Source organism: Nannospalax galili, unplaced genomic scaffold (assembly GCF_000622305.1).
Source record: "Nannospalax galili isolate Female #2095 unplaced genomic scaffold, S.galili_v1.0 scaffold1733, whole genome shotgun sequence".
Taxonomy (NCBI): Eukaryota; Metazoa; Chordata; class Mammalia; order Rodentia; family Spalacidae; genus Nannospalax; species Nannospalax galili.
This window is the reverse complement of record NW_008333708.1, coordinates 712,473-723,377: the sequence shown is the minus strand read 5'-3', so window position 1 is coordinate 723,377 and position 10,905 is coordinate 712,473. Positions and strand designations below refer to the sequence as shown.

The 10,905-nt window shown below is 35.9% G+C and overlaps 1 protein-coding gene across 1 annotated transcript in view; it reads right to left on the bottom strand.

The window, feature by feature from the left end:
- Positions 1–8,003: 8,003 nt before the first annotated feature.
- Positions 8,004–10,905, bottom strand: part of Cfap47 (cilia and flagella associated protein 47) — a 337,765-nt gene continuing 334,863 nt past the window's right edge. The window contains exon 64 of the mRNA XM_029561230.1: positions 8,004–8,216. Within this exon, the coding sequence (XP_029417090.1) occupies positions 8,004–8,216 (213 nt within the window). The remainder of the gene's footprint in view (positions 8,217–10,905) is intronic.

The following is a 10,905-nucleotide window of genomic DNA, read 5'->3' as shown; positions in this document are numbered from 1 at the left end:
GGGTCCATCATCTTTGAAAGAAACTTACCAGGTTTTTAAAAATATAACTAAGCACAAAGTACTATGACATTCAGTTATTTAACTCTTGGACATTCATCTCTCAAAAATAAAATATTCTGTGCATGAAAGATAATGGTGCATTCCCTTGAGGTCGTCAATATACAACCCAAATATTCTTCATTATTTGTTACCATTATGCCACATCTTTGCCATTGGATAATTCTCTTCAACAAAAAGTAACACACTTTTATATTCATAACCACTTGGATGAATTTCAAATGAAAATGAAGAATGAAAAGAATTCAACCCTTAAAATTCACATATTCTGTGACTCCATTTTTATAACATTAGTGAAATGATTGAATTATAAAAATAAAGAACTGTTTGTTTCCAGTGGTTAGGAATAAGTAGGGAGGAGGAGATGTTGGTGGTGTTAAAGGGCAATAAGAGGATTCTTATGGTGATGGAAATATTTTTCTATTTTGATTACATGAATATCACTATCCTGTAATCCTGGCACTCAGGAGGCTGAAGGAAGAAGATTGCACTTTATAGTTCATCCTAGTGTACACATTGAGATCCTGTCTACCAAAATATTCTAGAAAAACGAAGATGATATGAAAGCAAAAAGTAATATAAAAGGACACTAAAGGAGTTTACCATGGAACTGTTTGGTATAGTGAGTTTGCTCCTCACAATATCTTTTTGTAGTATTTTTCTACAGGAGCAGTCTTGAGCACTGGTAATTGAGAATTTGAGGATTAATACTAGATTTGGCTATTTTTGTGGTAAAAAGAGGATAATCTAAGGCACGTTGTATCCTGTAGTTTAGATATTTCTAGTAGTAGTGAGCTCAAGTTCCCACAATAAACATTTTTAATAGTCTTAAAAGTGGAATATTTTCAGACTTTCAATCAGGCTGATATTAATGAACAAGCAAAGTTGAAGTGATCCAACAATGATGTCCAGTGAGAATTTGTTCATTCTGGCAGAAAAAAAAAATGAAATTACTTAAGTGACCCTAAAATATAGAGATTACGGTTTATAGGTAAGACTGTGGAAACTTCATTTCTATTTCCACTTGAATGTGGCCAAATTTCTTAAATGAATTACATTGGCAAATCTCTAATGGAGTACATAGTTTTAAAAAATCAACACAAAGAAACTATGAAAAACAGCACAGTATGTTTCTTCTTTGATGTAGTCCCTTTACTCTACGAATTTATCAAACGTGACAAATATAAAGATAAAAAATGCAAAAAAAACTTAGTCATGATAAACATCTTCATAGAGAGAAAAAATTGTTAACTCAGAGTAGTTAGCATGGAGCTCATTTCATAGTCCAGAACAAGAAGCGGAAGCCACATTTTCTTGTACAGAATGAGCGAGTAGAGGTCTTCAATGCGAAATGAAGAAATGGAGTTCACTTACTACTTGTACCTAGGAGCTATGATGCATAAAAGTAAGGGGAAAAATACTGACAACTACTGCCTGAAGCTATAACATATATGGAGCTGCCAGGCAATGTAAGCCTGAGGATACGGACTTAGCCTCAGGACAACGAGGCCTGAGGCTTAGTAACCAGTCTTATAAATCCTTCACAGCTATCTTGGAAAGGAAGTCCAAGTCTTGGCTATGCAGTTGCCTTCTAACTTCTTCTTAAGGAAGATAAGGACAAGATAATTAAAGGAAAATAACACAGTACCAAACAAAACAAACAAAAAAACAAGCAAAAAACAAACAAAAAAAACCCCTCTGGTATCACTTAATAATCCTTTTATCCATAGCTCTACAATGTGAAAATAAATAAAGCTTGGAAACACAGTTTAAGAACTCTCAGCACAAAATTGGTATTTCAAACCACTCATATACTAATTATACTGAATAAGTAATTCCATGATGTATACATATTTTTAAAACAATATAGATGGTAGAAATAACGAAGCATAGATGAGACCAGGAATTTTCTTTATAATATTTATTTTAAAACTGCATTATTTATGTGTGTATATGTATATCTCTCTGTGTGTGTCTGTGCATGAAAATGTGTGCTTAATGTGAGCATGTGTATGCCATAGTGTACCTGTGGAGGTCAGAGGACAACCTGCAGAAGTCAGTTTTCTCCTTCCCCATGTGGGATTCTGGGATCAAACCGCTCAAGCTTCACAAGAAGTGATTTTATCTCCTCACCCACCTTGCAGGCTCCTTGGTGACATTCATTTTATGGAATCATTTCACACAGAATGATGCCTGTGTATAAGTGTACCTGTGTCATTCAATGCCCGTGGAGATCAGAAGGCATTAGATTCCCTGGAACTGGAGTTACACATGGCTGTTAGCCACGATGAGGGTGCTGAATTTCGAATCCAGCTACTCTGGAAGAGCAGCAAGTTATCTTAACCATTGAGCCATCTTTCCAGCCCCCCAAAATTATATTTTCTTAGAAAAGAGAAAGTGAGCAGGACACTAGCATACATTTCTTTTTCTGAGACAGTAGATTCCATAACACCAGCCACAAATACCCCACTATTACTGACGTACACTTAAATGTGAGCCAAAATAAATGCTTTCTTTCTTTGTTTTCTCAGGTATTTTGACACAGAAATGTGCAAAGTAACTAATACAGAGTGTTGGTAGCTAGAAGTAGAGCCATTACTGTAATATACCTGACCACGTGGTTCTTGGGCCTTAGAATTTGTGAAAGGAATGTGGAAAACTTTGGACCTGTAGACTACACTTTCTCTTGCTTGTATGTGGTATACCTACATACATGTAGGCGAAACATTCATACATATTACAAAAACTTTACAAAGGAGAGAGCTTGAACCAAGAACAATAATGAAGAGGTTTACTCCTCCAATAAAGGAAAGTATTTTCTCTAGCTAACAGTGTGCACCGAAACCACTGCAGCTATGGTAGAAAAGGGAACGACTACATTTCAAGTAGCAGTAGAATTGTTATCATTGTCCATATGGTGATCGCTTTAGAGGAATGCAAAATTCAAGAAATACCGACACATGGATTACAGAAAGCTGATAGGCCAGGTAATATGTGACAATGTTGAATTTTCTGCAAGGAGGGCCTGAATGGCCATTGTGTAAAGCTGTGAAGGCTTCTGTGGAGCTTTCCTTGCAATAGAAGATCCAGGATTTTGAAGAAGCCAAGGTCGTGGAATGTCTGCCAAGGAAGGGAAAACAGTGGGACAGAACCAAGAAAGTCTACATGTGCCACACATAGGAAAGCTGGAGGTCTGGTGATTCCCATGACTGAGGGATCCCAGATTTCATCACAATCCCAAGGTTTCAAATAGGAACTACTTTTATTTTTGTAGAAAAGTCTACAGCTTTTTCTGTTGATTTTTGGTCCTTCTTTGGTCTGAACTTTCACTGCTATGCCTACTTTCCTACCTTTTGGAACATCAACGTTCTGTGCATTGCATATTGGAAACATGTACCTTTTAAATTATTTAATGGAGGCTCTCAATTAAGAGACTGTGCTGAATTGAAGAACAGTCTTTGGACATCTGAACAGTATTGGTACAATTAAAGACTCTGGAGGCTTTTGAATTTGGAATGAATGCATAAGGCATTATAAAATGACCATGAGTCTAAGGGGGTCATGGAAAAAATGTGATTTGAATGTTTTCAGCCCCCTTAGGCTCATGTTTTTGAACACTTGGTCCCTAGTGGATGGTACTGTTTTGAAAGGTTATGGAGTGTTTAAGAAGTGGAACCTTGCTGGAGGAAGTGAGCCCCTGTGCTGGCCCATGAGCTTTGATAGCTCTCTGCTTACTGAATGTGAATGCAATGACCAGCTGCCTCACACTCCTGCCACCATGCACTCCTCATCAAAATGAACTGTATCATTTCCTAATCTCTAAACAAAATAAACTCTTCCTTCCTTAAGCTTCTTCTTATCAAGTAATTGGTCACAGCAACCAGAAAGTAACCAACAGAGTGTGATCTACAGTGAAAACACAAGAATGATTCTGAATACACTATGTTGGCTGGGGAATGTTTTCAAGTCAGTTCAAACTTCCTGAATTGAATTTAAAAGATAATTATGGGCTCTTCTACCACCAACATTGATAACTAATTTTTACCTAGTATTTTTGTATTTTATATATTATTTTACTACTGTAAGGGATTATAGTAGTTCATATATATCACATTTGATTTTTCATTAACTATTCATCTTTTGTTGATGTACATATTGGTGTATCTTAAATTTAATGTAAACTACCCTGACATCTGGGAAAACAATGTGATGGACTGTGAGAGCTGTAGCAAGTCAACAAAATTATAAATCTTGAGCCCATCATGGTACTGATATTGTAAGAGGGACACTTGTCTATATTGTTTTGAATGCCAAGGTTCAAATATCTGTCTTATTGGTAATCTTCAAATCAAACCCTGAAAAGTTATTTGAGTGTAGATCATTTATTTGGGGGATAGATGCAGGAGACACTATAAAGGAATCCGAAAGAAAGCTAATCCACTATGTGTTATTGGACAAAATTACTACTACAGTAAATTGGAGTTCAACCTAACCCTGGAAACTCTGGTAAAAACAGAGAAAATAACTCAGAGAAGTTACACACCAGGGGCAAGAATATAGGAGTATCTTTAAGTTCCATTTGTTCATTGTTGATCCATAATTGGTCAAAAGTTGGTCCAAGAGACATTAACTACCTGACACTTCTATTCCAACTCTGCTTTTAAATCAAACATGCTCATGTCGTCACAGATACCACAAAGGAAGATTTATAGCTTTTGGCAGGAGCAGAAAGCCTTTCTTCCATCTGGAAAGAGCACCATGGGGAAATGGTAGAGAAAGCCCTTGCTTCAATATTCTTTGTGGCTCCTAAACAAAACGTGGGTCTTATATTTTTATTCACCATTCAGTTTTTTTCCTACTTGAATTTACCCCATTCCACTTTCCTTAGGACAAATAACAATTGGCATTGACATTTCAAATTTAAGACTTTTCTTTATAAGAAGGTAACACATAGTAAAAATTGAAACATGAAAACTCAGCAAGCATCACAATTTCAAGTATTTTTGAAATAATCCCAATGTGATAAATTAATAAAAGGTCTCATTGTTTCATCCTCACTTTCTTTTTGGACCAAGTAAAGCCAAATTCAAATGTATTCCATCAAGAGTATCTTAATTATTGGAGCTTGTCAGTTAGCAGAGCAACTATGATTCTCAAAGATCCAATATAGGATGCTATGATTAATTATTATGCATTATCATAAACACAAAAACAGAAAGGCAACTAGATCTGTAAATACATTCACGAAAAAGATACTCCTGAAGAGAAAATTTGGAAGATTTTAAGAGCTTTTGAGAAACATGTTCAGAAATTGCACATAGCCTTTGTCCTCCACTAAGCAGTGGGAAGAACAGACAGTGATGGTGAACATTCTACTCAAAACAAACAAACAAACAAACAAACAAACAAACAGAAACAACAACTTTACAGAGCAGAGGAATGGAATTTTAGCACGTTTTCACATCCCAGAAGAGACAGTTCAATGGTTCACTCCAGTCTATCCCAATTGCTCCAGACAATACTGATTGATTAATCTAATAAATGTGCTCCAAAAAGTCTGCTTAACACTATGTAAGGAAAACCACAATTAAATTTAAAGTAGTTCCTAAAGGCCAACGCTGGGCTAATATAGAGATTGCCAAACATTTTCTGTAATGAGCTACAGAAGAAATAGTTTCAGGTTTGCAACAATATGGCTTCTGTGTATTTAACTGCAAAAGTAACCATGGAAAATGTATAAATAATGATTGGGGATTGCTGGGATTTAATAAAATGTTTTCATAGACAATGCAGTGTGCATTTTTATATAATTTCTGTCACACAATAGTCATATTGATTTTTTTTCTTCCATTTAAATATATAACTTAATCTTAGTTTGTGGTTTGTATAAAAATTCATGGCAGGCTGTTTTATTTGTCTCACAGACCACAATTACAATTTGTGAAACCCTATCTTCAAATAGTTCCTTTTCTTTGAAGGAAATGAAATTTGTGTGCAAAAAGTTAGACAGCTACATATTCTTACTCATGGGATCCATGTGTATGGTTTGGCAGAGAGCCAAGTCATTTGTATAAAAATATCTTAAAGATGAATCATGTTGTCTATTTATTATGGTAGTCCACTGAACATATTCTGTTTTACTCTGATTAATGAGTCCACTTTCAAGGATCATCCACACATCAAAACAGGCTTTCTTGGGGCTGGAAAGATGGCTTATCAGTTAAGAATATTTACTGCTCTTGCAGAGGATCTGTGTTTGGTTCCTCAGTATCCACATGACAACTCACAACTACTTGTAACTCCAGTTCTAGGGATCTGATGTCATCTTTTGATTTTCACGCATGTGCCGGCAAGCACACATTATATATATCGCCTCTGTGCAAGTCTCTTGGGACATTTTCTTTATTGCTAATTGATACGGGAGAGCCTAAGCTACCATGGATGTTCCATCTCTAGGCAGAAGGGCCTGAGCTGTATAAGAATCTAGCTGAGCAAGCCAGTGGAAACAAGCAAATAAGCAAGGTTCGTCCTTGGTTTCTTCAATCTCCTTTCTTGAGGTCTTGCTTTGGCTGCTCTTGATGATGGACTGAGTATTAGTGTTTGCTATAGGAACAGAACCAATAGAATGAAGACATATATATTTATTAAATCTGCTTATGCTGAAATAGTAACAACACCTGACTCACACCTGAGAGCCCTAGAAGCTGGTAGTAGCTGTTTGGTCCTTAAGGCTAGGTACCTCAGCAGTCAGAGTAGCCCCACACTGGCTGTCTCACACAGAAGAGGCCAAATATCTACTGGCTGATCAGTCCCCAGGGCTGGATGTCTTAACAGTCTAAATTTCAATGAAGGCCTGGAAGTTTCCTGAGAGCCACTGGTACTAGGTCAAAGCTAGAAGCCTGAAAACGCTGATTTTGATATCAGTGAAGGAACCATCATCAGTAGCAATGGGATAAATTGATTTGATGGTTAGAAAGAAGGTCCAACAAACAAAAGGTGAATATTCTTCCTCCTGCCATGCCCATTTTTATCTGGGTTGCCACTACAAGGTATTGTCGACATTTTGGGTGAGTCTTCCAATATCAATTAAAGCAAATAAGGAAATTCCTCAATTGAGGCTCCCTACTCAGCAATAATAATTTGTAGTAAATTGATTTTAAAACCAACCATCATAGACTGTAACCTGCAAGAAGAAACAAACTCTTTCTTCACCAAGTTGCTTTAAGTCATGTTGTTTATCACAGAAACAGAAAAGCAAATTAGGACAAGGAACATAAAGGCTACATACACATAGTCTATCAATTTTAAGATTATTTATTAAAAAGCAGATAATATTCTAAATATCAAATATGAGAAATGGTAAATCCTTCAAGGCTATATGCTAAATTTATCATTAATCGTTTTGTCTCATAAGAAATAGCTACGTAACTTTTAATAGCAGCACTGGCATTTAAAATACCATTGCCATTAAGATCATGTTTTAGTCTTGCATTTTATAAATAAAGATATTTCGATACGTGCATTCAAAGTCCATTTTAAAAAACATACAATAGGAGCTAGAGTGATGTTTCAGTGGCTAAGATCACTGTTTGCTCTTGCAGGGGACCTGGGTTCAAGTCATATCACCCACATGGAGGCCCACAACCACTCATAACTCCAGTTCCAAAGGACCTGATGCCTTCTTCTGGCCTCCACGGGGTTTGTCAACATAGGTGCACTTATATACAAGCAGGGAAAACACTCACACACATAAGATAAAAATAAATTTAAAATAAGATAAGAACTATAACATAAAACTCAAAAATAGAATAAGTCAATATTTTAAAAGACAAGAAAATACAAGCCCATTATTATTAAACCCCTACCCCTTTGAAGTATTCCCAGGAATGAGATAGGAAACAAAATATTCAGTTGTACTTGAGACCAAGAAATGTTTTAGAAAAAAATTATTTATTCTTTTTCATCAAAGGAGCACCTTTAATGGTAGAAGATACTCCTGTGCTTCGGAGTTTAGCATTTTCACGGATGAAATTGTGTTGACTTGCTGGCATGTTGCCACATAGCTTGTTAGTAGTATCAATTTTAGCTTTTATGTTCGCCAATGATCTGGGTGATGGAGGTAACCCATTTATTTCATACAACCGGTATATTTCATTTGTCTGAAAATAAATAATAGAGGGAACAATATTATAAGAAATGTCCAGAGATCTACAAAAATTGAGGGAAACACCATTTTAATAATTTTTTTGTTCCATGTGGTAAAGCTGATGTGACGATAATGACAGTTAATGTGGAAATAAATGAAGTAATGTTCTTGGATTTATGAATCAAGAGCTATCCACTGACAAGAAAATCTCTCAGCTAAAGGTCTGCACTGCAGTTGAACTAAGCATCAGCTATTATAAAGAAGACTCTTCAGTAGACATGAGATCATTGCCTGGTATCAACTATAATTAACAGAACAATGCCTTCAAGATACACTTTTGCAAGAATGTCTGGCTACAGACATGACTAGTAAAATATAGTGATCTGATTTGTGGATCATAAAAGTATAAAAATTTAAAAATACACCAAGAGAGGCACAAGATCATTGAAAACAAGCATAATCTATTTCCAGGTCAATACAACTTACATAGGGATTTATTTAAAACCTTTTTCTTTTCTGCTTTTGCAAATAGGCGTAATTTCCCACGGCATGGTGAATTAGGCAGGCTCACATTTTCAACATGTTTGTATTCATAGTTCAACATACATATATGTTAAGTCCATTTATTCTGCAGAATTTCCATAAGCCATCTGCACATTTTTTCATTTATTTATTATTTATTTGTGTGTGTGTCGGTTTGTATGCACACATTGCTGTGTCCTATGCTGATCAGATTACAACATGAGGAAGTGAGCTCTCTCCTACCATGTGGCTCCAAGTCCTTCAAATCAAACTCAGACTGTTAGGCTTTGTGGCAAGAGTCTTTACTCACTGACCCATCTTACCACCTGTTTTTATATAGGCTTCCTCCTCACAAATAGGACCATATATACTAAGAGAATTATTTAAGGTAAGCCCTAGGACAAGTGAACATTGCAATTCCCCATGCTAGATGTGTAATTTGACACCTATAAGCAGATACCAAGCAAGAGTACACATTTCTTTTCCATAAAGTATGCCCTTATTTTAATCAGATCTGGTCCTTTTATCTGCTGTTGGTAAAAATATATGCATTCAGAGTCAATGAATCAATTATTCAAAAGTAGTGCAAACTGAGGAACATGATGTACTTGTGCTAAACATTTCACTTAGTATGAGTATGTTTGAAACCAGAAAAACAAAGCTTGATTTTGGAGCTGCTGCACAAGTCATGTTAACTTTCTTCCCACTATATGTGAACCACTTCATGGACAGAAATGAGGGTGGTAACAAAGGAAGAGGCCTGTGCTGCCCTGGAAATTGGTACTGATACATGAACATTATAGCAGCATGTAGTTGAATTCACATGAGTGGGCTACAGGAAGGGATTTCCACACACATCCAGCACCTAGCGACTACAAGGAGGAGCTACATGGGACTTGTATCTTCACTAGCTATTTACAACCAAGACTTTGGGAAAATGTTTACAGAAAAATACATCCCTGTTAAAGTCTTAATTATGTTTCATACAGTTCAATAAAGATTGTAATAATTTTACAATGACTGATGTAGTGTTTCCATGTGTATTTAAAGGAAACTATTCAGGACATTTTTCTAAATAAGATAAATAATAATAATAAACTTATTTTATAAAATAAAGATTAAGCTTTGCAGTTTTACTTATGGCTATAATTCTTCAATCCAAATGTAAATTTTGAACTACCCATTTTCAAAAGTATTTTGCAGATATAACTCAATATCTTCTACCCCCAATACTCTATTTTAAACATAAATAAAAAGCTGAAATAAAAATCATAAAAGAATAAATTATTACATTTATTTAATGTGTGTGTGTGTGTCTGTGTCTGTGTCTGTGTGTGCGTGTGCGCTCATGAATGCTCATGTGTGCCACAGTGTGCATGTTGAGGTATGAAGGCAAGGTGATAAAACCAGCGCTCTCCTTCCCCCATGCAGATTCTTAGAAAGGGACTGAACTTAGGTCTTCCCATGTCTTGGTAGCAAGTGCCTTCCTCTGCTGAGCTGACTCACTAGCCAAGAAGAAATTAATAGACCCATATCACTAATTCCTTATGGAATCAGTAGTTGTTTTATAAAACAATGTCAAATTAACCATAATACGTCTCTGGATTATTTACTAAAATACAGTGCTTTAAGCAGATGAAATATCCATATTTTGTGTCACTGTTTTGAAAAGAAATCAGCCAAAGCCAATGGCATCATGGATTGAATGACTAAAGATATTTTGTTGAGGGCACATTTCTATGAATGGAAACAACTGATAGTTAGCAATTCACAGATGTCGTCTGGGGAGACCCACATCCCTTACTTGTTCCCATATGAAAGTCTGATCCGGTCTCCAATAGCTAGTATTTACAAGTCCTATTAAAATATTTTATTTATTATTTTTATTTTATATGTATGAGTGTATTGCCTGCATGTATGTAAATGCACCAGTGTCATGCAATGCCCAAGGAGGTCAGAAGAGGGCAACAGATTCTTCTGGAAATGGAGTTACAGACATTTGTTAGCTGCCATGTGGGTGCTTTCAATCCCTGAGCCATCTCTCTAGCCCCAGTATTTATAACACTTTCCTGGTGCCTTTTTTTCTTTTCAGTTTAGAAACTTCAATAGGTTTCTCTACTACTGTTGGATTTGTAACAGCCCCTGAGAGCATTCCTCATTCAATGATTAGAATGGTGTCA